Source organism: Toxoplasma gondii, chromosome X (genome assembly GCF_000006565.2).
Source record: "Toxoplasma gondii ME49 chromosome X, whole genome shotgun sequence".
NCBI classification, from domain to species: Eukaryota; Apicomplexa; class Conoidasida; order Eucoccidiorida; family Sarcocystidae; genus Toxoplasma; species Toxoplasma gondii.
In genome coordinates, this window is record NC_031478.1 from 4,407,736 (window position 1) to 4,433,939 (window position 26,204).

At 51.0% G+C, this 26,204-nt stretch overlaps 5 protein-coding genes across 5 annotated transcripts; 3 read left to right on the forward strand and 2 right to left on the reverse strand.

Moving 5' to 3' along the window:
• Nucleotides 1-69: 69 nt before the first annotated feature.
• TGME49_234470 (hypothetical protein) lies at nt 70-6,074 on the reverse strand. The gene is made up of 8 exons (XM_018780401.1): nt 5,872-6,074; nt 5,664-5,816; nt 5,553-5,607; nt 4,753-5,494; nt 1,767-4,591; nt 1,418-1,641; nt 906-1,053; nt 70-753 (listed from the first exon to the last, which is right to left on the reverse strand). The coding sequence occupies exons 5-8, from the start codon at nt 2,987-2,989 to the stop codon at nt 585-587; spliced, it is 1,764 nt and encodes a 587-aa protein (XP_018635854.1). The 5' UTR covers nt 2,990-4,591; nt 4,753-5,494; nt 5,553-5,607; nt 5,664-5,816; nt 5,872-6,074; the 3' UTR covers nt 70-584.
• A 437-nt stretch (nt 6,075-6,511) lies between these two features.
• On the forward strand, nt 6,512-14,226 carry TGME49_234490 (kelch repeat-containing protein). Its single transcript, XM_018780402.1, has 14 exons — nt 6,512-8,004; nt 8,159-8,330; nt 8,565-9,066; nt 9,345-9,519; nt 9,789-9,881; nt 10,207-10,410; nt 10,669-10,878; nt 11,151-11,281; nt 11,564-11,898; nt 12,015-12,336; nt 12,618-12,741; nt 12,906-13,015; nt 13,111-13,276; nt 13,451-14,226. The coding sequence occupies exons 1-14, from the start codon at nt 6,724-6,726 to the stop codon at nt 14,135-14,137; spliced, it is 4,512 nt and encodes a 1,503-aa protein (XP_018635853.1). The 5' UTR covers nt 6,512-6,723; the 3' UTR covers nt 14,138-14,226.
• Nucleotides 14,227-15,488: 1,262 nt separating this feature from the next.
• Nucleotides 15,489-21,067, forward strand: TGME49_234505 (phenylalanyl-tRNA synthetase alpha chain A, putative). The gene is made up of 12 exons (XM_002368849.2): nt 15,489-16,137; nt 16,462-16,728; nt 17,042-17,186; nt 17,453-17,568; nt 17,754-17,861; nt 18,489-18,595; nt 18,836-18,929; nt 19,224-19,316; nt 19,517-19,611; nt 19,973-20,044; nt 20,220-20,324; nt 20,540-21,067. Exons 1-12 carry the CDS (start codon nt 15,838-15,840, stop codon nt 20,613-20,615), a joined length of 1,578 nt encoding a protein of 525 aa, XP_002368890.1. The 5' UTR covers nt 15,489-15,837; the 3' UTR covers nt 20,616-21,067.
• Nucleotides 21,068-22,168: 1,101 nt separating this feature from the next.
• TGME49_234507 (hypothetical protein) lies at nt 22,169-23,929 on the forward strand. Its single transcript, XM_018780403.1, has 11 exons — nt 22,169-22,448; nt 22,503-22,671; nt 22,726-22,786; nt 22,842-22,891; nt 22,948-23,048; nt 23,106-23,150; nt 23,207-23,229; nt 23,296-23,307; nt 23,369-23,425; nt 23,489-23,547; nt 23,611-23,929. The coding sequence occupies exons 1-11, from the start codon at nt 22,193-22,195 to the stop codon at nt 23,681-23,683; spliced, it is 906 nt and encodes a 301-aa protein (XP_018635852.1). The 5' UTR covers nt 22,169-22,192; the 3' UTR covers nt 23,684-23,929.
• On the reverse strand, nt 23,735-26,173 carry TGME49_234510 (ankyrin repeat-containing protein). Its single transcript, XM_002368850.2, has 8 exons — nt 25,457-26,173; nt 25,211-25,289; nt 24,965-25,100; nt 24,813-24,868; nt 24,513-24,583; nt 24,355-24,421; nt 24,227-24,264; nt 23,735-24,112 (listed from the first exon to the last, which is right to left on the reverse strand). The coding sequence occupies exons 1-8, from the start codon at nt 25,734-25,736 to the stop codon at nt 23,904-23,906; spliced, it is 936 nt and encodes a 311-aa protein (XP_002368891.1). The 5' UTR covers nt 25,737-26,173; the 3' UTR covers nt 23,735-23,903.
• Nucleotides 26,174-26,204: the final 31 nt, after the last annotated feature.

Below are 26,204 nucleotides of genomic sequence, written 5' to 3' on the forward strand. Positions count from 1 at the left end.
TCAATGGAAGGGAAATGTACACCCGAAATCTCCGTAGGCTCGGCAGTATTTCCTCGACGCCGAAACACCACATTATTCTAATGAGACTCGGCTTCTCGATGTTTCCGTGTGGGTCAGGTGGCAGAGAGAAGGGAGAATAGACACACAGAAGCTGAAAGAATTGCCACTTGAACTTATTGACGTGTAATTCCATGACAGAATGCGGTCTCTGGCATCCGCTTCAAGCATGAGTGCGCGTCTAGAATAGCCTGAAGTGCTGAACTAACGCCAGTAGTACGTATGATCTGCTTTTCACTCGTTCTCGCCAGAGATCATTGCCAGCCACTATATTTGCTAGGGTAACGTGGCTATCACACGATGCAGTAGGGTGCAGATTTCGCTGTCGCAATTTCACGAAGAGAGACAGTGCGACGGCTGGACCATCATAATTACAAAAACACGGTACATTGAAGGCAAGGGTCTATGAAAAACAGAAAAGTTTGTACGTATCAACATGTTCTATAAAAACGTAAATTTTAAGACACCAAAAACATGTTTAGGGTACAAAGAATGACCAAAATCAGGTACGACTGCTTTTTCAAATACTAATCGTCAAATAAACTATTCTTGTTGGCGGGGCCACTGTCATCTCCAAAAAGAGAGCTGCTTCGAGCCTGCCCGCTGATTAAGTTGCTCATGATATTCTTGCGCTTCTCTTCGAGCTCTTCTCGGCGCCGCTGTTCCTCTGCGGCTCTACGAGCTGCTTCTTCTTGCCTGCACAAAAAACCATCACCGTGAAAGAATCGTCCAACTACCCGTTCGAGGTGGCAGTCTGTGGCCTAGAAGCTACAGAAGCTACGAATACGGACATCAAATCCGCAAAAATCAGCAAGAGCATCCGACGCCGCCTGAAGCGAGTCGCTCACCTCTTTCGTTCCTGCTCTTCCTTTCGTTTCCGTTCTTCTTCTTTCCTTCTTTCCATAGCTCTGAGCTCCTCGAGGCGTTTTCTTTCTAGAGCTTCCGCTTCCGCTGCACGCTGAGCTTCTAGAGCGTTACGGTGAGCCACAGATCTATCTGAGCATCATCCGAAAGACAAGCAACATGCTACTAAACATTGAGTCGCGGCTTGCGGCCAACTGCGTGGAGACATCAAACACATCGGTTGTGTATTTCCGATGATATTACCAGAGTGTCTGGCTCCACGTTCCTATTCATTTTTCCTGAATCACGCGTGAGTGACAGTCACCACCTCAACATCTACAAGTGTCCCACCATTCGTCAACAGACCTCGAGCACGTTTCAACAGACTCAGTTCTATGAAGACGCTCAAGCATGCACCGCCATCTGAAACCCTCTATGTCACTCCCTCATCTGTATTCGAATACACTCATCAAACGCAATCACACGCGCTCTTTGAGCATGCCATCGGAATATTCACCTTCGACGTGGTTGTAGCGTGGTGCTCTGGAACCCGCAAGCGGGGCCGGGTCCTGCGAGCTTCCTCTAGGGAGAGGGGGCGGAACAATGCGGCCGCGGGCGAGGTCTGCGGTTTGTGATCTTCCGTCCCCAGCGACAGAGCCAGCGAAATTGACCGAGGTTTGCAGTTCAGGCGACGTTCGCCCTCCAGCTATCGAGTCCAGCTTCGCTGACATCTCACTAACTCTGTAGGGTACAGCGCATTCGAAATGGGAGCCCAATTCAAGACGCGGGTTGAACAACTGAATGAGACATAATAGTGGTCTCACACGGGCTACCAGAGGCAACAACGCACTGTATGTGACACTTACAAGCTTGTCAAGGTCTTTAATTGGGCTGCTTGCTGTTCAAGCTGTCGCTGCATCATCTGCACTGCTCGGTTCATCTGACCAAGCAAGCCAGAGTTGTCAGAGTTGGAAGCCAATAGGATATCGCTCATTCCGTCGGTCAGCGCAGCCACATCTCGAGCTCCGGTGCCGAATTCATTCATGCGATCGCCCTGTGGTTGGTCGCCACGGCTACAGCCCCCCGCCATAAACTGCACAGCTAACGAGTTCTCTTCTGCACAACCTGGGTCAGCGTACGTGCCTCTGTACTTGCTGTAGGAGTGGCTTTGACCTGTAGTATTTGAATCGTAACTGCGGGGTGTTGTCCCTGAGTCGCGGTCTGAACGAAGGCTGTGTGACGATTGGTCGCTCGTATTAAACGTGGGCGGTGTTCCACCGTATCTGCGACCCGGTGCGACCGGATCGAGATTCGTCTGGTTATGAGTGGTCGGACTGTCGCGATCCGGACCAGATGCACTGAAATCTAAAGACCCTCCCACGGCGGGATCCACGCGTGACCGGGGGCTTTGGGATCCAGCAGCGGTTGAGCGTTGCTCCGCTGACTTCGCTTCTGTAAAGTGACTCTCTGTCTGAACAACCTCGAAGTCGCACAAATCGGGACCATCCATGGAAGGAAACAAGCTCTTTTCTTCTTTAGGAATTCCTTCCGAACTTCCGGTGAACTGCTGGGCCTGCTGCGTTCCCATGAAGAAGCCCTGAGGCTGCCCCAGTACGGGTGCGTCTTCTGCGGAGAACATTGCGCGCGTGGAGGAGCGGTTTGATCCGGGTGAATCCGAAAGTTTGGAAGTGCACTCCAAATCTACTCGAGCCTTATTTTGAAGAGAGGAAGAGCAAAGGAAGTCAAGAACTAAAGGGTACTGCCCTGCGGAAGCCGGCGTGCACGGGGGTGGCAGTAAGAGACCTGGGGAGTCAATACACATACAAAAAAACATAGAAGCCCGAAACCCATCAATAGCGACTGGACAGAGGAGAATCTTGCAGTCAACAACTAAAGGAACGGTCCATCCTCTCGCGAATAATCCGTTGTTTAGTCTTGCCTGATGGACAGTTGAAACGCATGTAGTTTCCTTGGGCCTGGCAGCGAGAATTTCACCACCTGTTCGCCACGTTCCCCGACACATCAAAAACTCCAGCAAAAAAGTTACGAAGACGGATTTTTTGCCGCGGCAACGAGAAAAGAAGGCCATGCATTGACTGAAGACGACCGAAGTCACGCGTATACAGCTCGGTGGCCGACTGTTGGGTGGACGATCTGTGGTCCTGCCCCTGCTTCTCTATAATATTAACTCGTTGTGATACAGAGGAATCTAGGCACGTCAGAAACACGAAAACATACGTTTTCCTGCGTGTTTAAAAGGAAGCCACTGCGTATCGCTATAACTAGTGTCGCAAAGTCCCTCCCATATTCTGGTGTTGTCAGTACCCGCAGGGGGGTGTGACGCTGCAACAGGTCAAGTACGGCGCCTTCAGGGGGGCGGCCACGGGGACGGGGGGGAGGGTGATGCCGGCTATGCAAAATCGAGTTCGACGAAGCTGTTACGAACTCAGAACTCTTGTTTCTGTGTATGAACAGTGGATATGTTAACATCAGCTGTGTCCAGGCAAGCCGTCCAAGCTTACCACACTAGCGGTGGCAGCTTTTTGCAGAGTGGCGGAGGCGTAGTTTCACGAAAGTCCAACATGACTCGTGTTCTCAGTCTCAGGTAGTCAGTTGGCACCATACTGATCACCAAAATTATGTTTCACTCAAGCCAGCACAGACGGCTACGGCTGTCTCCGGCGGCATACAGTCGTATGGCTGTGCAATTGGGCGGAGTGGCACCGAGGTCATTTTGTCAATTTACACCAACCTTCGAGTAAAGCTTGACTTCCTCAACACCGCTATCCAAGATCTTCCCCTTTTTGACAGGGACACTTGCTTTAAGCTCTTCAGCATGAGTCAAAACAGCAGAAGAACAACGGTGCAAGTCATGCTTTTGCCTCCTCCGTTTGACTGTGGCCATAAAAAATTGGGCCAATAAGAGTAAACCAGCAAGCAACGCGGTAAACTTTGTAAAAAATGTTCCGACGTGGTTCCTGCCACAATTTTCTCAATTCCGTACTCAGGAGCTCGCGCGTCAACGGTCGATGAACGTTGTTCCAGGCTGTTTTCTTGCCTTCCTCCCGGCTTGCTCATGCTCGGATTATCAAACAGGTTGCAAGATGACAGACATTCTGTCACATTTGTTCACGTCTGGAGGATTGTCCCTCAGACCATTTGCATGTGTCCATCCACTTGTACTTCGAGTAAGGCAGCTTAATTAGTTATTGAAATGTGGAAATGAAGAATTGGAACGGCATGCGAGAGAGGTGGGTTTGAGGTTCCGATTATGCTGAAATGCAACTGGGTAGTTCGCGTGGCACTGCGAGATGTGGTCGCAAATCGGGGAGCAACCTGTAGATTGTCATCAAGACTGCCTTTAAGCAATTCATTCCAGTCTAAAGCAGATTCTTAGGGCGAACATAGCCCAGTTAATAATACGTGCAGGGTGCCCACAGCGACCGGCATCTCACACATCTCTTTTATATTTACAAACACGAGTCCGAAAGCAGAAAACACAGTACACAGGCTTCGCCCGTTGCATTCAGAGCAGAGTTGTCAGACAACAGCTTCCGCTACAGCCCGTGCGAGCTGCTTCTGCTGCATTTGCATGCCTCTTTTGAGAAGTTTTCTCTTGGTCAATATCTTTCTGATGTCATCCTCCTCGACTGGTTTGGTGCAGATGGGACAGTCTTTTCTGCACTCCCTCCTAGACACACACTCTGATAAACTATTGATCTCACGATCATTAGGAGGAACTAGCCGCATTCCATCTAGGCATTGACTTACCATGCCAAATGATATTCGTGCCCTGAGTTTGTTGAAGGTGCAACAAGTTGTCTTTGAGGCAACGTCATTCTACCTTACCACATTCGAGAGTGAAAAGTACAGGAGGTCCCGGGTGCAGAGAATCTTTCTTGTGCATAAGGCACTACGCAAAAACAATGCTCGCCTCATTTTGAGCCACGAATCGATGCAGGTGGAATGACGCTTACCAAATTACAAATATCATTCTGCTCAGGGTCCTCTTCGTTGACGGGTATCGAAGCATGTAATTCCGTGGCGGAGTGGGCTGTAATCCTGCACTGCCTCTTGAACGATGCTTTTTCTAGTTTCACGCTGGACCCTCCAAAACAATAAAGCTTGTCCGAAGCGCGTGTTTGACTCTATCGACAAGGGAAACACGAATTCGTGAGACCCGCGAAATAACTGGCGAAGGTGGGCAAAGTCACCTGCTTCCGCTCCCCGTTCCCACCGGCCCCTGCCGCGCACCGCGTCTTTCCCTCGTTCAGTCGCTGAACTTCCTGAAACTGGTTCGTCAGCGGGTCACTGCAGAGGCATTTTGGGTTGTGACGTGCCTTCTCGTCATTCTTTTCCGCGTCTGCTGTTACGTTGCTGTCTCGGGTGTGGGGCACGTCATGCCCCCTGTTTGAGCAGTCCAAGTAGTTGATACGACGTGGCGCCATCCATGTATTCGCTCTGTGGCAACACTGTTGCAAAATCCGTTCCGGACCAAACGGTCACTGTATGTACCGCTTAACAGATGCAGGGGGAGCAAAAAATCGTTGGGAAGTCTTCGTGTTGTCGTACTGGGACGAGGATTTTACCAGCGCTGGTGCAATCCACAGGCTTAAATACGGATCGTTCAACGACGCTTGCGTTGTTCGAACCTCTGGGATGCAATCGGCCGAGTTGCACAGACGATCTACCAGATGCAGGACTGACCTGCAAACGGAAGCACTAACCCATTGTTGTAAGGGATGTGACGTCGTCAAGCATACCCTGTCGGGCACTCGTGTTGTCGCCGGTACCCCGCTGTTCAGCTCTGGCCCTTCTCCCATAACCAGAGTCCTCCTCTGTGGTGGAAGGTATCCCGGGCTATGAGATTCCTTCTGCTTCCTTTCATCGGCCAAATACAGGAAGTCTTTCAGCACCTGTGTACAGAAGAACATGAAACCTTAGCTCATCTGTTCAGTGGTTTGTGCCGACCGTCAGGATTTGCCTGAGCTCGTCTCGAACTCCACGAAGATCTGCTTCCAGAGATCTGATGATGACCAGCAAGGTTTGATTGGTCTCAACTGCATTCGACATCCTTGCTGCCGGCCCCATAACCATGTGAGACCCCGAGTGACTGGGCTTTCAGGTTCTGAACGAACTCCTATGGGGAATGATCCACTTGCTTTGATTAGATGGAATGATAACATGGCGGAGTTCCTATTAGACATGGCGGTGGAACCACCATCTATTCTATGTTTGGTATGGGCGCCGCCTGTACAGACACCCCGATTTATTCAGCTGGCTCTGCTTGTAACCTGCCCAGCTAGCCAGACGTGAAAACTGTTCTCGCTTACCAGCTTGTCAGTGTTGAGCGGGATACGTTGAGTGTGGAGTTTTAGAAACGGACTGAGACAGAAATCGGTGCGAGGTCATCGAGGCTTGTTTCGTAGGGGAGCGCGGGTGGGCCGGCGACGCCGCATGCACGTCAGCCAGCCTCAACATAGAACGCTGCGTGCCGATATGCATGCACGAGACTCAACTCATCTTGCGGTAACCTGTTGGGGCAAAGATAACAGCCCCCAACGAAACACAACGACGTGTCCATCATTTTACTTATCAACTGCAATAAGTTATTTGGGATAGGATGGACTTCCGGTGGAATTTGAGCACAGAAAAAAATGCAAGGTCTGCGTGCATTTATTCCGGGAGCATGCGGCCACAACTTGCCAAATTATCGGCATGAGGGGTCCTTTACTAGATGCTAGGAACTTACTGGACATCTGAACTTTGCTACTCTGTCTTGGCTGGCATTTCTAACGGGCCATCTGTGCCTTCAGTGGAAAAATGGCGGGGGACACGATGGCGTCATTCTTGCGCAGGAAAAAGCAGATCTTGTCCGGTCTCGATTTCGATGGCAGCATGTCCGGTACCGAGGGAGTCACTGGCCCCGGGAGGTCGCAGAAGTTTGATGAGACAGAACACCCTTCTGTTGCTGACTCACGCGAGCCGGCATTACTTCAGAGCAAAGACAAGGGGGAGTCTGAATCCCTGGTCTTTCCCCCCAGACTGGACAAGTCCCTGAAGGGCTCCGTTGACCGTGATCTGCTGCGGATTTGTTCCATTATCAACACCAATCCGAGTTACGTCACTACCAGCTGTTGCAGCGGGAGGATCAGCGTCTTTCAAAATGGACCAAAGAGTCCCGAAGGGAATTCAAAGAAGGGCGGGAAGCTCATCTATGCAAGTCACTCGCCGATTGAACAAGCTGAAGTGGCTGTGATCGTACAGCGACTTCGTAGCGACGAGAGCCATTATCAGAGCAAAGTAAAACACGATGCGACGCGTCGCCCTCTAAATGGTGAAGACGCCGAGGGAGGGAGCTCTCCATTTCCTGACCACCGAGACCAGCCAGCTCCTGAGGCACTGAAATATCCCAGGCACGACACATTCAAGGTTGCACGTCACTCTGGAAAACCGACTGTTGATCTCAAAGTTGAGCCATTCGTGATGCACGTTGAATGCGCGGATCTCGAGAGCGCGAGGGCGCTGCTCACAGCGGCAGTGACATGTGGCCTCAAGCACTCCGGCATGAGCGTAGCTGGTCCAAAACGATACATTGTGGCTGTGCGGGGAAGTCAGAGACTGGAGGCACCTTTAGGAACTTGCACAACTAATGCTGTCGCACTTCCGAGTCAGACAGACCTTGGATCCGAGAAAAGAACTTCCAGATGCGAGCTGCTGGTGTCGTTGGACTACTTGAACTTCATGATTGATATGTGTAATGACAAGATGAGTCTGAATCTGATGCAGATCCGTAGGTTCGAGGCAAAACTGGAGGAATCTTTTCGAGCTGTCCCTGCGATTCAAGGTTCAGGACGAGACCTAAAGGAAGATTTGCAGGCCGTAAAGCATTTCAAGAACCGCATCCGGAAAAGCCGTCCTACGCTCAGGAGCGACTCTGGAGAGCACCGTGCCTCATCTAAAGCGCGCAGACGTGAAAGCCAGTTTCATCCACCACAGAGGTCACATCCTTCTTCCACTGCTCTTCCAAATTCCGAACAGCGATCAGCGTCGGAGGAGGTTCAGAAGTACCCGGTTCTGCCGCATTACATCTTGGATTCCAAGGTATGAAGCGCTCGCTTTGCAGTACAAGGCAGGTCGTTAATTGCCCCAGAATCGACATCGCTGCGATAGGAGTGGTTTCGCGCTCCCTGTGTACCGGATTCGTCTTCTCTTTGAGCCCTCTGCACTGCTCCTCCACGGAATGCGCTGCGTTCAGAATTTGGACGACCGACGGCGACTAGACTTATGGAGCTGTGCATGTGCGCTTGAGTATCCTTTTTTGTGCGTCTACGGCGGGTTCGCTCGGAGCAAGCGAACGGACTGTTTATTGGTGTACAACTTAGAGACTTCGTCATGGGAAACGAAGCAAGCACCCGCTGCTCCTGAAGGTACGTCTGCATTTCCTCAGCGAGACGGAATTTTTGTCCGTAGTGAAGATTCCATCGAGGATGCCTCGCTGTTCTTTCTTTTTCCCTCTAAATGCTATTTCTTTCTCGTGCGTGATGGAATATTAGTTGAAGGCAGTTTTGCTTGTAATGGGAAACACTCCTGCTGGATGCGGACCGTTGCCCAAGCACATTTTCGCCGGGACATGCATGGTTTTTTCGATGATGTCTCACTAGGCCCAGGCGCCCGGGTGTCGGCGTCGCTCCTTGCTCTCGGCCACGGATACACCTTACTCCTCTTCGGTCGTAGAGGCCCCTCAGAACCGTGTTCCGACGCTTGGCTGCTGGACACGAGAACATGGTCCTGGCTGCCTGCCCGGCCTACCTGCCAAGCCCAGAAGCTTCCCGCGACCGGCAGTTCAAGATTGCGTCCCGAGGCTGGATTGGAGAAACGCGCGCCACCCACAGAAGGGAAAACGACATCTGACGAGCGGAATCGCTGCGAGGTTTCACCGAATGGACAAATTAATCCACTTGTCGAAGAGGATGTCGCTCCGTCCGATCACCCCGCAGGCCGCTGGAGACACGCAGCCTGTGTGCGACAAAGTGCTTGGACGAGGACGGAACGCGGGGCGCGTGGACTGGCGGAAGTGTGGATCATGGGGGGCGTCAACGGGGCACAGTCCGTCAGCGATTCTGTTCTTATCGATTTGTGGCGCTTGACACTCCACATAACCGAGTAAGGCAGCTCATCCGGCGCACCACTTGTGGGATTCTGTACACTGACGTTTTTTCAGTGGATCGGGATATTCGTTTAAGTCTTCCAATTGCGGAAGGGGCACGACATGAGTGAGCTCGCTGAGCGCCGTGTTTGATATGGGCAGTGGACGGTCGTGTGTGCCCTTATTACTAGACAGATCGTCGCTGTATACTCGAGGGCCGCCACACTGTGTCATCAGCACAGTAGCAATCTCGTTGGTTTCGTTTTTGCCTTGGATCTTTCTGCACGATCTTTAGGGTTGAAGAGCCCAGCAGGCTGGTGGAGTGTCAGAGCTTGTGGACCAGGACCATTGGACAAGGCGATTGCCCACCACCGCTGCATTCTTTTGCCATGGTTGCGTCATCCACACACTTGTTTCTCTTCGGGGGTCTTCGCGGCGATGGAATCAACGAAGCGCCGATCCCTCTGGAGGTGAGGAAGATCAATCTATATATTGGCATAGGCGATGGAGAGTAGATCCTGAGTGTCTTACATCTTTAACATTCGCTTCGGTTTTCCATTGAGCAGGGGAAGGACCGGGATTTGAAAATATGAGGGACTCGCTGGCCATGCGTACCACGAGCTCGGTCGCAGAACTCACGTCTCTACGGAACCCTGTCACAGGTACAGTTGGTTCTTCTATTGCGACTGTAGTGGCTGCACGGTGAACGATTCTTCGCACGATGTCTGCTGTGCTGCAGGAGGTCTACACATTCCACATCGATTCTGGTGTTTGGCGACGGCAGCGCCCCCGGTGCGCTGTGTCTATCAGTGGCGAACAGAGCACGTCGATGGTATGGTGTTCGGATAAGACGGGTTCTGATAGGGGATTATGTTTAGCTTGTGAGAGCTTCTCCAAGAGAGTGCGTGGTGGATAACCAGACCTGCGTACTCGGCGCAATCTTTACCACCTGAACGGTTTTCACGTGTACAGAAGAAGGAAGATCTCACGGAGTAGCGTGAGAGGGAGCTCGCCCAAAAGCGCTGGCGTGAAACAGGCCGGTACAAATCACAGCTGGACCTGTGTGGATCCGATGTTCCGTCTGACGCTGATTACCTTCCCCTCGACATTGTGGCAAATGCGCCGTTAATGACGCGGATTCGTTTTCATTGATGCAGGATCCTCTTCACAATCTCTGCGACAACGGAAATCGATTGGCGCCGTCACCGCGGTTTTCGCACATCGCCCTTCCGGTGAACAGCACACAAATCAAGCATCTCAACAATGCCGGAAACGCTGACTCGTGCCCTCCAGCTACACACGCACTTGTCGTTGGCGGCTGCGATGGATCGCAGCCTCTTGGTGACGTCTGGAGTCTTGAGGCAAGTCTCACGCAGGCGGATAAGCATTCCAAGTTATGTCAATGTTCTTACGTTTTCAGGGCCGCTTGACCTGTTGCATAGGCTGAGGGTTTCTGGAGAAGAGCGTCGGCGAATCCTGAGATGCCGCTTCTAGTGTGTCATTGCTTGCGATGACTGGTCTCGCACACTCAGGTGCCAGTGCTCGTTTTGTGAACTGAGATGAGTGAGGTCCGAAGCCCCTTCTTCGGTGATGACTTTCCTGAAATGATGTTTTTGCAGCTCGATTCTCTCGAATGGAGGTTCGTCGGGATGCTGCCAAACTCGAATCGCTCGTGGAGATGTCGAGTTGGCGGAGCGTTTTCGCCTGCTAGCGCTGAACTCTTCCTCGTTGGCGGCGGCGGAATTTGCTTCACTTTTGGTTCCCATGCAGACCCGGCAATTGCAGTGAATTTGCTACCTTTTTTCTGTGAAACTGAAGAAACAGTGTTGGTAAGCAGAACCGGTTTCGCCCACATACTGTTCCAGAGCGCCTCACGGGGGGACTGCGGCTTCCTTTCGGTTATCCCACTGATTGTTCTTGTTCGATTCAGCATCGCGTTGCACCTAAGGTGCACAACTGTGGCTCTTCAGAAAAGCCGCAAGGGAACCTCGCGGCGGCTTTTGACCGCATCCCTGATCCTGAGAGGTATTGCGCTGGGACGCAAGAATTTCCTAACATACGAGCAACCACTGTCCTTCTTTTCGTATTAAAATTCTTTCAGGAAACCCCGGCGGCCCTGCTGATGCCCAGACTGGAGCCTGGTGCTGCCGGCAAGCCGAACGCGTCCATGTCGCCTGCAGCAGAGAGTGAAGCGAGGCTGCCAAGAGGACCCGACCAAGAGACAGTAAAAGGGTAAGGACTGCACAGAGAGAAACAGATGATCAGTTGCTGGCGCAGTCGATGAATGAGTTGTCCTAGTGTGGTTGCCTTTTTTCTGCGTTCTAGTTCGATGCGACGCTCGGGGATTCGGTCGTGCCACAGGCTGTTTCACCCCGTCCAGTGGGGATGTGCACCAGAGGATCTAATTGTCAGCACGGAGTGCTTGTTGCCGTTCTTTGATATGGAAAACAGCGAGAAAATAAGGCATGCATTGCACAGGAAGTAGCTGTTGCTCGGTGCGTGCTTGCTTGCCAGGCAAGGGACAGATGACAGAGAGAATGGACTTTCCAGTCAATCTTCGGACACCTGGCTTGTCGTTCGGAATCAGAATGATGTGAAATGGATCAAGACGGTCCTTGAAGAACAGTTCATCTACGACAAAGGCAGAAAGATCTCCTCAGTTCCTGGGACTGCCGTATCCCAGCTGGCGAGCAAACTGGACCTTCGCCAGCCCTGCGATTCCGGGGTTCCGGAAGCATGCCTTCAAAGGACTGCCGCCTTGACGATGATACCTGTTTTCCGAACCTTTGAGATTGGCGCGGTACTCAATAAGAGACACTCTGTCTCCGTCTCTGGCATGACCACCGAAGGTGCGCTCAGTACAACTGTGCTTTGTCAGCCCCAAGGCAACTGACAGCTGCGTTAAGACCGCTGACATGTTTCGGAGTTCAAGTTTACCGTGTTTTCTGGTTCTTGTTCTGTGCAGACGAGTTGAGTTCAAAGCTTTGTTTTTACACCTACAGCGGAGAAGAGACGAAGAAACAGCGGGTGTTCTCTCTTGATGTAGCCATCGCGGAGAGCCTTCTAGAGGCAGCTCAGGAGCTGTCCGCGAGCACGGTTTTTCTCGAGAGGTGCTCCGACTTGCGAGCGTCACTGCTCAAAAGCAGCAACAAACGCAGGAAACCGTCTGAGACACTGGAGCCAAGTCGGTTGAAGTTGCCCACTCTTCCTCGTAAATTCGAACGTCTCGGAAACGCTGTTCTTCTGCCAGCTGGCAGCCTCCAAGGCCTCAGCGCCTTTCTCGCTGAGTGAGGTCAAAAGGTCACTTGTGGACTCGACAGGCAGCACTGGAGACCAGGCCTCGTTATCCAGAACTCAAGTCGCCACAAACACAGCTTTGGCAGTTGAGAGGATGCTCGCACGTAGAGGTGCAGCTGTTGAACAGTTGCAGTGTTCATTGGGGGACAAGCAGTTGTAAAGCGGGCCGCGTTCCTCCGGATTCGTTTTTTGTCGCAAGCTTCGTTGCTGAGGTGACTGAGTTCGGCTCTCCGATACCCCACATGAGAATGCCTTTCCGTCCTGTGTTCAGGGGAGAGACTCATGTTGATGGGAGGAGACTCGAGCCATCAGTGTGGAAGCATTTGGCGAAGAGACTGAAGGCGGAGACGATTGGCGTGCAAGCGCCGATCTCAGGGCCGAAGCGGCAAAGCCAAGTACGGACATGAGAGTAGAACTTCAGCATGTAGCATTTGTCTTGAACAGACAGATGTGCCTTTGATGCAGCCACATCATGTGGAGGCGGTAGAGCAGGGTAAATTCCTGTTTCTCGTCAAACGACACTCGTTCGCGTTATCGAAATCCTGTGTTGCGTCATCAGGTTCAGATCATCTACGGTGCCAGTGGCCTCGTCAACCACCAAGAGAACGGAGTGGTTTACCATTTTGACGTGACGAAATGTATGTTTGCCTCGGGCAACGGGACGGAACGGTACGTATGTTTTTGCTATCACAGCTGCAGTAGATGATTTGGTTTCTCGGTGCGGAAGTCACATGGTTCCTCTACGCTGTTTTCTGTGCTTGCAGGGCGCGATTTGTAAATCTCATCAGAGCAAGCAATTCAGCTGAGCCGGAGACCGTGGTGGACCTGTTCTGCGGAATTGGCTACTTTTCCCTTGCCGCTCTCACCTGCGCGGGTGCAGACAAACTGAAGCATCTTTATGCTTGCGACTGGAATCAGGATGCCCTCCAAGTGAGTAGGACACTCGCGATCATACAGCGGTGTGAACACGGAAGAAGGGAGGGAGCTTGAGAGTTGTACGGCCTCCCTCCTTCACGTACAAATATCTTCAGTGCACTGCTGCTGGCTATCATAACCTGTACGATTTTCAGAGCTGCCACTGTGTCCATGCTGACTATTATGCAGTTCTTCGAAGCGGCCCTTGCTCTGAATCACGTTGATCCAAGACGGGTCACACTGAATCTCTGTGACAGCTTCCAGACGCCCGGGCAAAGCTACGGTGAGTGCCACAGCGCGTCGACGCACGCGGATGAAAGAGCTTTGGGACCTGCCCCTGCGTTTTTGGTGGGCAAGGCAGATCGTGTGTCTCTTGGTCTTATTCCCTCGAGCGAGCAAGCGTGGAGCACCGCCCTAGCGGTAGTCAACAGAGAACGAGGCGCTATGCTGCATGTACATGGCATAGGCCCAATGGAATTTGTTGAAAAGCCAGCGCATTCTTTGCGGGTCTCATGCGAGGCCGGCAGGTGGAACCTGATTTCCGAACCAGGGGTGTGTGCCACCGAGTGCGATTGTAAAGTGTCAGCGTCGAGCCACTTCAGATCTTCTGAGACAGCGTATGCTACCATTCGTGGACAGAAGCTGTACCTCGGAAGGGATATTGGACGAGACCTTAAGTTTGCACAACACGTCCTACGCCGTTTGGCAGGTTTAGCAGTGGCCGATTTCCCTAGTTTATTTGGCAGTCACAGTGACTGCACGTGGGTATTCAGTCTGTGCCATGTGGAACGCGTCAAGTCGTACTCCCCGAAACAGTATCACTTTGTCGTTGACGTGTCTTGCCGACCAGAGTCTGTGTTGGACGGCTCATCGTGACCTCATAGTCAGTGAAATGTTTTGGGCGTTGCAGCTAGTATTTTGACCACGCTGCACCATCGTACTAAATAAGATGTCAATGTCGCGGAAACGCCTGCACCGGCCGGAATGCACCGCACCGCAACAAATGGTGCAAACTCCACTTTACTACTTCGGAAACCTGTATCCACTGGCGCAGAATTTCTTGAGCAGACGCGTTTTTAAACATTAGCGTTTCTGTGACAGCAGGTGCATAGAAATTTTCTGACCGAGCGAAAGACGTTGACTGCAAACAGACTTCTGGGTTGGTCAGTATCGTCTGAGGCGAACTGACAGGGCGCGCTCAACAAATCCGTTTTGTTTTTCGGCACTTGGACAAATCAAGAAATGAATTTCTGCTCTTCCGTGCGTCGAAACGAGTTCCTGTCAAGTTCAGCATACACCACACGCAACTTAGAAGGCAGCGGGAACTCGCATCACCATGCAGTAGATATGGCCGAATTCCGCCACGCCTTGAGGTGACGGAACTACCAAATGCAGACTGCTAGCACTGCCCCTTTCTTCTTCAAAAAGTGTTGAATAGGTAGTTCATGCCTTGATGACAAGGAGCGAGAGTCACTTTTTTCTTTATGATGCTACTACCTGCATAAGTTTTTGTCCATTAAAGCTTTAGTTGTCCCGAGTAACGGACGGTCTCTCCGAGGCGTCTACTGTCCAGCACTCCCAGCGGCGGCCGACGACCTTGCGAAGTGCTGTCTTTACAGTGGTGGGAGCAAAGTCCAGAAACTGTCCGTAGCATGAACAAACTTAATCCGTGAGGGCATGTCGTGACGCATGTGTGCATCAGCAGGAGAACCATAGATCAGTAACTCGTTAGCTGGTATATCCCAGCACACAGTATCTACAAAGATTGAGAGGCACATGCAGCAAACCGGTTTTCTTCGACGAAAGAATAACCCACTTTCCTCGACAATTCCACTAGTTTCCCCCCCAGAATCTGTAACAATGCGACTGGCACGCGATTATGGAGTTGCTGTGTGCCCTATAAACACGTGGTTGTGCGAAGTCGCAGCGGGGAAGGACTTCCCCGACTACTGTGTTCATCAGTGGCACAGAGAAAACCTGGTGCAAGTATGGCAGAAAAAAATGGACCCAACGCACTATGTTGGTCGTTGCAGATTTAAAAAGGCACACAAACACTGCAGAGGATCACGTGAACGTGCCAGGTTGACACAGTTGGCGTCCAGGAAACTGTGACTGCATGCAGATCTCGCATGCACCGAACTCCCTCGATTACTTTTTCCTATAAAAAGGGAGTCATGCGAGACACGTTCCAGTAAGCCCAGCACTGAGCTTCCCTGTTCTCACGACCACCATAAACGTGTCGTATAATTAAACTATGCGGTGTCGCCAAAAGCTGAACCGCCCTTGTCGAGAACTTTCGCTTTCGTAGTGTGTTTCACCTCGTTTGTCGATCCTGTAACCGTGGCATGCACACCGTCTATCATTTTCACTTTTCGGTCTAGCTCCAGCGTCTCGATGTGCGTATCACTTTGGACACCGACAGGAGATACATCGAATATCTTTAAGTTCGTCTGCGTCCCTGCTCTCCTGGAATAGACAGGAACGCGACTGTAGGTAACTGGCCCATGCTCCAGGGGTCGTTTGTTGAACCAGCAGTTTCTCTGTGTTACTTCAGCGCAGCTGTTTGAGTCCTCAAAATGGCTGACGTCGCTTCAGCCGCATTAATGGATGATTTCCTACAAGTTCTGAATAAAGAGTTCGGTCTGCAGCCGGTCGTGAGCACGTTGGCTCTTGCCGAAAATTCGGAGTATGGGGGCAAATTCGGTGCCCACGAGAAGATCGTCGGACTCGTGAAGTCCCTGCAGGCAAACGAATATGTCCTGGGAGAGCAGGTGGAGAAGACAGTGTGGAGTCTGACCGAAGAAGGCCAATTGTATGCCAAGGAAGGATCTCCTGAGTTTCGCCTTGTGGCATGGCTGCAACAACGTGGAAATGAAGTGAGTCTCCTGCACGGGCTTTCCCCGGAGATTTTTCGGAAATAAATCTCTTGCCTAGTTCTCGACCTTTTGCTTCCTGCAGAATGCTTCAACAACCTGTCACAAGTGTACGCTCTCCGTACTACATACGTCGATACTGCAATTTATGGCATAGGATCGCACAAAGTCCTTGATATATATATGTTCTGCAAAACTTCATGCATGCATTTGCCTGGCCCTCGAACTGTGAAGATGGTGTCTCCACCAAGTTCAGATACACACTCGTGGACCCATCAAGAGCAGTCTGTTCACAGGTGAGTTTTGCCCTGCGATTATGACATGCAGGAGGCCTCTCTTGACGTGGCTGCCATTAAGGCAGGTTTCGGTTCCGAGGCGGATGTAGCCGTGAGCAATGCGATGAAGATGCAGTGGCTGCGAATCGACAAGGCAACAAAACTGCTACACATCAACAAAGTTCCTGAGTCCGACAACGTCAAGACGTTGCTAGATGTCATCCAAGGACAACGTGATGGAAATCAAGACGACGCGGCAGCTCTGTTCAAGCAGCTCTCCGAGCTTACTGCTACCGCTTCTCCGGAGAAAGCTCTCCAGGTACACATGACACAGCAGACCGTGCTGCCGTTGAAGGGAGCGGTCGCTTCTGGTAGAAAATTGTGAGTCTCGGATAGTAAACCCAGATTAATCAGGTAGAAATTCCGATACACTGTACAGCGTCCTCAGATCTGATTGTCATCGCTGGACCCCGAGGCACATCCGAATTCTTCTGCAGCTGTCAACATGATGCATTTCATAGCGAGGCGCAGAAACCCCTTGACACATGCAGGGAAGGGGACGTGAACAAGAGGCTGGCCGCTTGTGCTATTTGCCTTCGGAGTGTCGACTGCGTTGCTATCCGGTGCTTCAGGACTTGAAAAAACGGAAACTGGTGGAGCTCCGAAAGGTGAAATACCTCAAGCTCCAGAAAGGTCCCAAGTTCTCTCTGCATCTGATGAAACCGGTGGCGGACCTGACCGCAGAACTCCTTATAGGCGATGCGTGGGAAAAGTCAAGTGAGTCGGAAAGCAGAGATTGCTGTCAGTAAACGCATCTTGCTGCTCGGTGCAGTCTCTGCATTCGTGGACGTGCATTACATGATAAATTATTGTTACGGGTATCCGTGTGAGGGATGTACGCAGTGACTGGAGTCAGATTCCATCAGAGGACTGGCTACGGACTTAGGCGGGGCGGCGCGACATGGGCATCCTTGTAAGGGCCACGAAGAGGGGAGGAACCCGGGGCGATTCACGCGTTTCGCTGTCTCTTCATCAACTTCCAGATTTCAAGGAGTACAACTTCTTCGCAGCAGGAAAGAGAATCCGGCGCGGCGCGGTTCACCCGTTGATGCAAGTCATGAAACAGTTCAAGCAAATTCTGTACTGCATGGGTTTCGAGGTCAGTCACCCTTGACGTAGTGAGTGAAACCTAAACGCAAGCAGCTTATCCGGACGCGAATTTGCGTAAAACGCGACCTGGAGGCACTGCAAATAGCCACAATTGAGTGTGGTGTGCGCCTGATTCCTCATGGATAGCCTTATCTGATTGGCTTCATTTTCATTACTTGAATTTTTCCTTTCCAGGAGATGCCGACAAATCAGTATGTGGAGTCGTCTTTCTGGTGCTTCGACTCGCTCTTCATGCCTCAACAGCATCCGGCTCGGGATGTGCAAGACACCTTCTTTCTCCAGGTCAGCGCTGCGCCCCAGGTCAAACTCCGGCGCTTGCCCATTCTTACGGTTTTTTTATGAGTGAGGGAGTGACAGCTTCAGTCGGCAAGGTGGTCCTAGCTTACGCTGGTTTCTCCGTCCCCTCAGCATTCTCAGATAGCGAATCGGCGGTCTGTGTTTAGAGCGCTAGGGTCTCCTAGTTTCTGATCATGTGCCTTGACAGTATCGAAAACGTTTTCGCCTAGGGTGTTTCTTGCAGGGAAGCCAGTTTTGTGGGTGAATTGCTAGATAGGGTTTTCGATCCCAGTCAGGAAAGAAAAGAGTCAATGCTTTGAACCTTTTGTTTGCCCGGTAACTGTATTCGTTGAGGAAGGAGTGCCACAAAAAAGACATGTCGAGTTTACCAGGGTCAGTCGACACGCTCACTGCGTACTTAGGATCAGACTAAATGAGTTCAACCCCATTTGCGGAAGCAGAGAAGGTTCATGTTCCGTGCAGTAACTTCCTGCTTTCACATTTCTCACATTCTAGCTCTCGAGCGTCCTTCGCCATCTTATGGTTTCCTCTTCCCCGGTGTTCGCTGTTCAACCTGCTGTTTTCCTCACCCTTGAAGGAAAGACTGGCTGCTGTTGACTGTTGTATGAACAGGCTCCCAAATCCAGTGATGCGACAAAGATACCACAAGCATACTTCAACAGCGTTAAAAACATCCATGAACGTGGTGGACACGGATCTATCGGATGGCAGTACGAATGGTAGGTTGCTTCCAGAAACCGACCTGTGTTTCGCGGTTGATGGTGCATCTTGTATCTACAACTAGGCAAGCTAGGGGGGATTTCCGCTGTCGTCTTGCGTGTCGAGATGGTTGCGGGTGTGCATCTCCAAGTAATAATGAGACTGGTATCCTGGATTGCGGCCACGTCTTCTGCCGGTAAAATGGTGGGTCGGTCGATGTGTAGAATCCACTTGATTGTTTCTTGTTCGTATTTGTCCAGGTCGGAGGAAGAGTCCATGGGAAACATTCTCCGGACACACACAACCGCGTCGTCTGCGCGCATGTTATACGGACTCGCCCAAGAGTATAAAAAGGTGAGACACTTGACAAGCTGTTGAAGGAACAAAAGTGGAACGCTGGGCGAGCAGAAGCAGCTTCGCAGAGAATTGTCCCAAAGGATGTACATATGGCTTAAGGCTGTTGTCATTGCGAAAAAAACTGTGCCTGCGACGGCTTAAGGAAACTTCGGTACACTACCTTTCTTTGAAGGGGGACCAATAGTTGCGGTGTTCTCCTCTTAACGCCTGCTTTCTCTTGCTTATCCGGGGTGAGCCTTCAAAATGACAGTTCATGATATCTTTGAACTAAAGTCCGTTGTCTGCTCGCAGACTGGTGTCTTCCGCCCGCGGAAGTTCTTCTCTATAGATCGAGTGTTTCGAAATGAAACCCTAGACGCCACCCATCTTGCTGAATTTCACCAGGTGAGTTTTCTTCGGTGACAACTCAAGAGTGATGGTTGAAGGCTTACCCAGCCATTTGGTTGCGACCTGAGTAAAATTCACTGAATCACGGTGTCCGCTCAGAGCCTCCATAGAGTCATGTGTTCTAGACTTGGGTAAATGTTTTCCTCTGACTGGCATTGCATGTTCGAAGATATTGTAGTTTTTGTTTCCGTTTTTAGGTGGAAGGACTCGTCGCCGACCGCGGCTTGACTATTGGCCACCTTATGGGGGTGATGGAAACTTTCTACAAGCAGATTGGCATCGAACAACTCAAGTACGTTCGCTCCGAAGAGCTGTCTGCGAAACGTGAGGATAACTTGCTAGCATCAGCCGTTTCTCCGTTTTTCTTGCGATGATGGCACTATGTTAACCACTGATAAACGCCCCATGTTGTCCGTGTTTGGGCTACACCTGAAAGCCGCGGTGACAGCATGGACACAGAATCAGTGTGACGAGCATGCACGAGGAAGGCGGCAGTCCTCCCGTGGTTTGCAATGGTAGCAGTATGACTTCTTCGTCCAAGACATGTAAAGACCCTCTTATAATGGGCTGTGCTAGCCGCACACATGCTGATCCATCTGTTTTCCTGTTGAAGAAGCGTTGCTCGCCTGGACGCTCATTCTGACTTTCTGCAGGTTCAAGCCCGCATACAATCCCTACACAGAACCGTCAATGGAGATTTTCGGGTACCATGCAGGACTCAAGAGGTGCGTCAGTGCTGCGCTCCTATCTCGGGACCAAAAGCAGCGGAACTCCCGAAGTTTGTTTTGACGTGCTTGGTTCTGACAGGAATTGGCATTCATATTCATCCCGACGCGCAGTGACGTCCCTACCGGGACATCATCGGCTGGTTTGATGTTACTGTGTGACTCTACAATGCAGGTGGATTGAAGTCGGCAATAGTGGTATTTTCCGACCGGAGATGCTACTACCAATGGGCCTTCCGGAGGACGTGACAGTCATTGCCTGGGGACTAAGCTTGGAACGGTGAGGCCGTTACGTCCTATCTTTGCTCTCATAATGCGTATTTGTGCTCGACATTGGAGTATTACCTCTATTTACTGAATCACGTGTCGACGAATGGCTATGAATATGCATATCTTTCCCGATAAGGCCGCCCACACTGTGAAGCTCGGTGCGCACCTTAGTGAGGGCAAGAAACACAGAAGCAGGTTCAGCGTCTATTTGCATGTTGTTTTCAGGCCTACAATGATTCGATACGGAATATCCAACATTAGACAGCTCTTTGGTCACCGAGCTCTGTTAGGTATGGCGTGAAGCGAGTTCGGCGCCCAAGTGTGGTCGCACCTGCCTCGCTTATTGAGATAAATTTTGCCAGTCGTAATTGCGCATGGACGACCCTGAACAACCAACAAGCAATTCAGCAGTCTACTAGCAAAGTTGCTTCTGACCAAGTTGACACGGACAGACGTTCAGAGAGTCGCTGGCGTGAAACTTCCATACGGTCCGTTCTCAATCTCAACCCAGGTGATGTTGACCCAGTGGATTTAAAACTCTGACTATTATAAGCAGTGCATAACTGTGTACACCCAACAAAGTAAACATAGGTCCTGTAAACCTGAGAGAACTCGAGAGGACTGCGGTCGTGAAACGCATGTGCAACATGAATCTCTTGTCGCATAGTGATGCCGGCGGAGAGGCGACTTGCTTTCGATGACGTCTGCAGCGGTCCCGTGCACAGACGTCTACAAACTTATCCTTGAAGCCGTAGGCCAATGCTAGCTAGCAGTAGGGGTTTTAGGGGTTGGCTTCGCCTTTAACCTTCGCGGCGGTGCCTCAGTCACTCTCCCTCTTCTTTTACGGCTGCGACAGCGTCTGCTTGCCGAGGAATCTTCTTGTCGCTCTCCGCCGGCAGCACGACCAGTGGTACAAGGGAAACCCCGTGAAATGGCAGTAACGGAAAGTAAACGAGGGTTTAAAAGGTTTGTTGCTGTACTATGCGTCCGGCGAAAAGGATGTCACTGTTTCTTCGTGGCCTGGTAGAATAACTGAGCGAGATGCAGAACAGTAACCGAAACGGGGATGCCTTCAGTACAGTATACAAATATTTCTGATAAGCTGTGCACAAAAAAAGATTCTGCTTGGGCTTGCGGCACCTCAGACAGTCACTCAGGTGTTCCGGCTGCCACCGTCCCAGTTGCCAGAAAACCATGAGTTGGCAGCAACGAAGCTGCTTCAATATATACGAAACGCACAAGGAATCCATGACACAGAGGATCGGTGGTGTATCCCACCGAAAAGCCGCTTTCTGACGAAGATCACAGAACAGGGAGTCGCCTTGGCGTTAACAGCATGCGAACCATTCTGGATTAGTTAGCTAATTCGCACCTAGTCTGATACCTCGGTGAGGCACCAATACCGAGAACCCTTAATCATTCTAATCGCCAACATAAGAGGCAGCTAGGCACAGCAGTCTCCCTGGCATATGGGAGGGAGAACTGATCCTTACGGGCCAGAAACCCTTTGCAAATGGAACAGTTTAACTCGAAACAACGGTAGGGGAGCGGGGGGGGGGCTTCCACACACGATCACAAAACGCCTGACAAACCGCCGTTATTAGCCTCTTTGCAAAGCCCGGTGACATGTGCTTCATGCCTTATCGTGAGAAGGTCGTTGCCCTGGATTCAACATTGAAATACTGCTAACTGTTTGGTCCACGTTTTTAAAAAGAACAGTCACGGGATAAAAAAACATACCAAGCTAAGCAATGTCACGGATACTGCTGAAGCAGGAGACGGTGTACTTACAGTAAGCGTAAGGCAGCCTGCGTCTTCCATCCATCAAAAGATCAAATTTGTGTTCCGTCCAGAAGTAAACGCATCCTACTCTTCGAAATGGGGAAGCGAATTCTCTTTGCAACCGTACTTTCATCCTTGGCTAGCTCCGTGCACTGCCAAGTTGCCTCGGCAAATATCGACGGTGTTGTGCGTGGGTCCTTCATAGGACCAGAGCCGGAAACTGTTTCGACAGCAACTCCAGGCATCGTCATCGAGGGGCCAAAATTCAAACTACCCGAGGTCGATTTGGACTTGCTTAGAACCGGCGTCCAACTTCAGGCAACAACAATACTATTTGACAGGAGAGGCGCAGGTTCGTATATGCATATTTCCCCTTTGCTCGGCTGACATTGCCGGCGATATGCAGGGCCGGTAAAACTGTCCGCTGACAAAAACGTTCTCTTCATATCTGGTTCGCGTGCGAGTCTCATGAGTGTGGACGATGCCACCGACACTGTCAGCTTCGGAAGTCACACCACTGTCAACAACGCCGTCACACTGAACGGACCCATAACCTCAAACGGTCACTCTGACTGGTAGGTAATTCGGAATGAAACGTAGCAGACGTTCTTGGATACGATTGCGTACAGGTGGCTATGGAGCCTCAACACTTTTGACAGCTTTCCTCTCGAAGGATTTTGGACACCTCAGGTCAGTAAGCGTGCCCGAGAGATGGAAAGAAAAATAATTTTGAAGGTTTAGTCAGGAGTTCAGCACCTGTGGCACAAATGCAGACCACTTTCTTGGGGGGCCCTGGTACGCCATTAATATGTTCGCTTCAATCCAGCAACGCATTCGTCAGCGCTTGTCAGCAAGTTCGCGGCGAACAGAGCAACTGGCACGTACCTGAATGTTCCTCGTCACTCTGAAGTGAAAATAAAAGCCCGCGTTCACTTCTTTGACGAGTGGACAGGTGTGTGCACTAGACTATTCTATGGGAAAATGTGCTTCACGAAACTCTCAACTTCAGGTCAAAATCTATACATGAAGCTCGGGAACACGATCGTCTGGACAGGTATGGTGACTTTATCCGCAAAATCCCGAATGGTTCACAATGTGCTCTGTGTCCAGCGTCGCACAACTGGTGCCCGAAGGTAAGTTGAGGACACAGACTCTGACAGAACTTCCGTGAATCCAAGCTACGCCTCCACTTTATACAGGGTTTTGCACAAGTATGCACAAACGACGCCGCCCAATCCAGAAGTAGTTAATGGTAGCTTGATGTTTTTCTAGGACTGCGCAAGCCGAGGTGTTGATGCTTGTGGCCACTCTTACCCAGATACGCTTTCCGTGAGTTGCTGTCCGCACGCCTAGCTCCGGAACTGCTCATATTTCGTCCAATCTATACTGCAGAAATCACTCGAAGTTGCGGTGCCCCATTCGGCCCCGTTCCTGGCCATTACCTTCGGAAGGTAAGACGATAGTGTCACCCAGGATTGCTGTGAACCAGGGTTTCAATGTGCTTGTCGCAACAGCACGTTTGACGACGGTGCAAACCCATGTACTGCATCGTGGGGAGTTGACGACGTTGCCATGTATCTTCGGTAGAACATCAGTCAATGCATCTCCTCTCTTTGGTGATTTCATCCAAATATGATGTCGGGTCGTAACTATATTTATAAAGAAGCCATGTGTCATGTGTCGATAGTTCGTTTATACGACTTGTAAATCACACACAAGCGGCCGTTGGTTCGTGGTACACCTGCGCTCCAAAGTGCCACTACAGGCCAACAGAGCAATGCACATTAAGACGGAGTTGAAGCCGTAATCAAGTAGCTTTTGAGGCGGTGACAACCTGCACCAGTTCAGGGTTGTCCGTCTGGTTTGCCACGTCGAGCACTGTCTCGCCTTCGTGACTCTGCAAAGATATATCAGCATTCCTCTTCAGTAGGAGTGATATGACATCCAAGTTCTCGGCCACGACCGCCACATGCAGAGGGGTTTCCCCAGAGTTGTCCTGGGCGTTTACGTCAGCCCCTGAAAAGTGGCAGACAGCAGCTGAACTTACATTAGATCATTCCAACTACCCGTCTCTCAAGGGACACTGCCATGACTTTGGAATCGCTAAGCGGTTGCTTGTGTTCCCCCTACCTTTTTCAAGGAGAAAGTCAATAACATCAACATGACCCCTGCAGGCGAAAAAAAAGCGGGCACTACACAGTGTCTACGTTTTCGAGACCTTCGATCACTGCTGTTTTCCGTCAGCGTAGCGGACGTACCTGTCCGCTGCCAAATGCAGCGCTGTCATATCATCATCATTTCTTGCAGTCACCAGCGCTGCGTCGCCTGATGCAGAACACAGAACACGGATGCAATCACAGCCAATTTGCTTCGACAACGCGCCTCATATTTATCGCTCATGACTATACTGACATACTTCTGAGGTCTTCCACGATGGCGGCCAAGTCGCCATTTGCCGCATGCCTGAAAAAGCGGTCGACCTTTGACCTGCGGAACAACATATCCACACACGCAGAGCACTCCAGTTTTTCACGTCTAGCGATACGTGAAGAGACCGCGTCAAACATCAAGTCAACGTACGACATTCGCCTGGGCAACTCGAGGCTTGAGCACCTGGTTTCACTGAGTCAACGTTACACTGGAGGCACACGATGTTTATTGTACAAAGGTGTAGAAACGTGCCCACCATTCTTTTTCCCAACAAACTGCGACTTACAGTTGCCTATCGTCTTGTTGCTCGATACTTCTCAGAGAGCTTTGAGGCTTTCCCATCTGCACGAACACATACAGGAACTTCAGGGGCGCAGAAAGAAATTGTCTCACGTCTGCGCTCGACATAGCGCACAGTTTGTTGCTGATGATCCTTACCGGCGAGCCACTTGGCGGTATCTTCTGTTGTCCCGTGCCTGTTGATGCTCTAGATGCAATGATGTCTCTGACGAAACCCACGTACGCCTCTTCTGCCTCTTCTGGTTCCATTCCGGTACACTGGCGCCATGCGTTCCTGAGCAGCATAGAACCAAACAGAGCAGGCCTCTTTGATCAATATGGGAAGTCACTGTGAGACCTCGAAACGAGTTTGTGCAAAAGACGATTGGACAAGGTTGGCCATACCATTTGGCGTGTCGAGCAAGTTCCACGATAGACGGTTCGGGGTCGGCGCAGTTTCCGACTGTAGCCTGTTTATAGAAGCCTGAAAATAAAGCAAGTTTCTTCGTTACGCAAAAACTTCAGGCGCGCGTGTGCCACACCGAATTCACAAGAAGGAAAATTTGATCTTGAAAATGCGTCAGCATGCTCAGGAAATAGTGCTCCGGCGGCGGTACACAATTAGAGAATCAAATGTTGGCCACTTCTTACCGTAGAGTTGCAGCTGATCCTCTACTGGACACGCTTTTCCGTGCGATGCAACCCAAGACGTCGCCTCGTTAAACGTTTTGGGCAGTTTTCCTGTCGGTCCACCTTCTACATCGTCGGTTGTGAATTCAATTACAGGGCAGTGTTGAAATAGGAGTCGGGAAAACGCTCTCCTCAGTTGCCGTGTCAAACGAGGCCAGTCGGTCTTGCACAAGACATAGCCAGTCACTAGGCAGGTGGCTGTGGAGACCAGAAGGGTCCCAAGATGTACAGGCCTCGCCATGTTTATTATATGGTTGAAAGAAGCAGGGTGACAGATTTTGGGTTTGCGCGACTACACGATTGCTTACTATGAGGAGAAGCGCCGTTCCATAACCAACAACATAGAGGCGAGCACTTCCGGGGCTTAATGGCTTAACGAGGCAGCCTGTGAGACACAATTCCACTTTCCCAGAGCTGCAGAGCCTCACAAGATAAACACAGACCGATTTTTATAAAGCAAGCCACGCACGCCGTGCTCCCTCGACTCGTCCGTGGTCTTCGCCATTCACACTGACGAACAGACCGTCCCATATACATCCGGGCCGGCGGCTCCGGGGATAACAGTCCCCCGTTTTCTCCTTGCGTTCTACAGACAAAACAGACTGCACACTTGTTATAAGATAGTGTGCCTTTTGGAGGAGGTGACGAGGGAGGAAATTCCACATGCTTTCTCAAGTTAGCGGGCCTTGTGACTCGGCGCACTCGACAG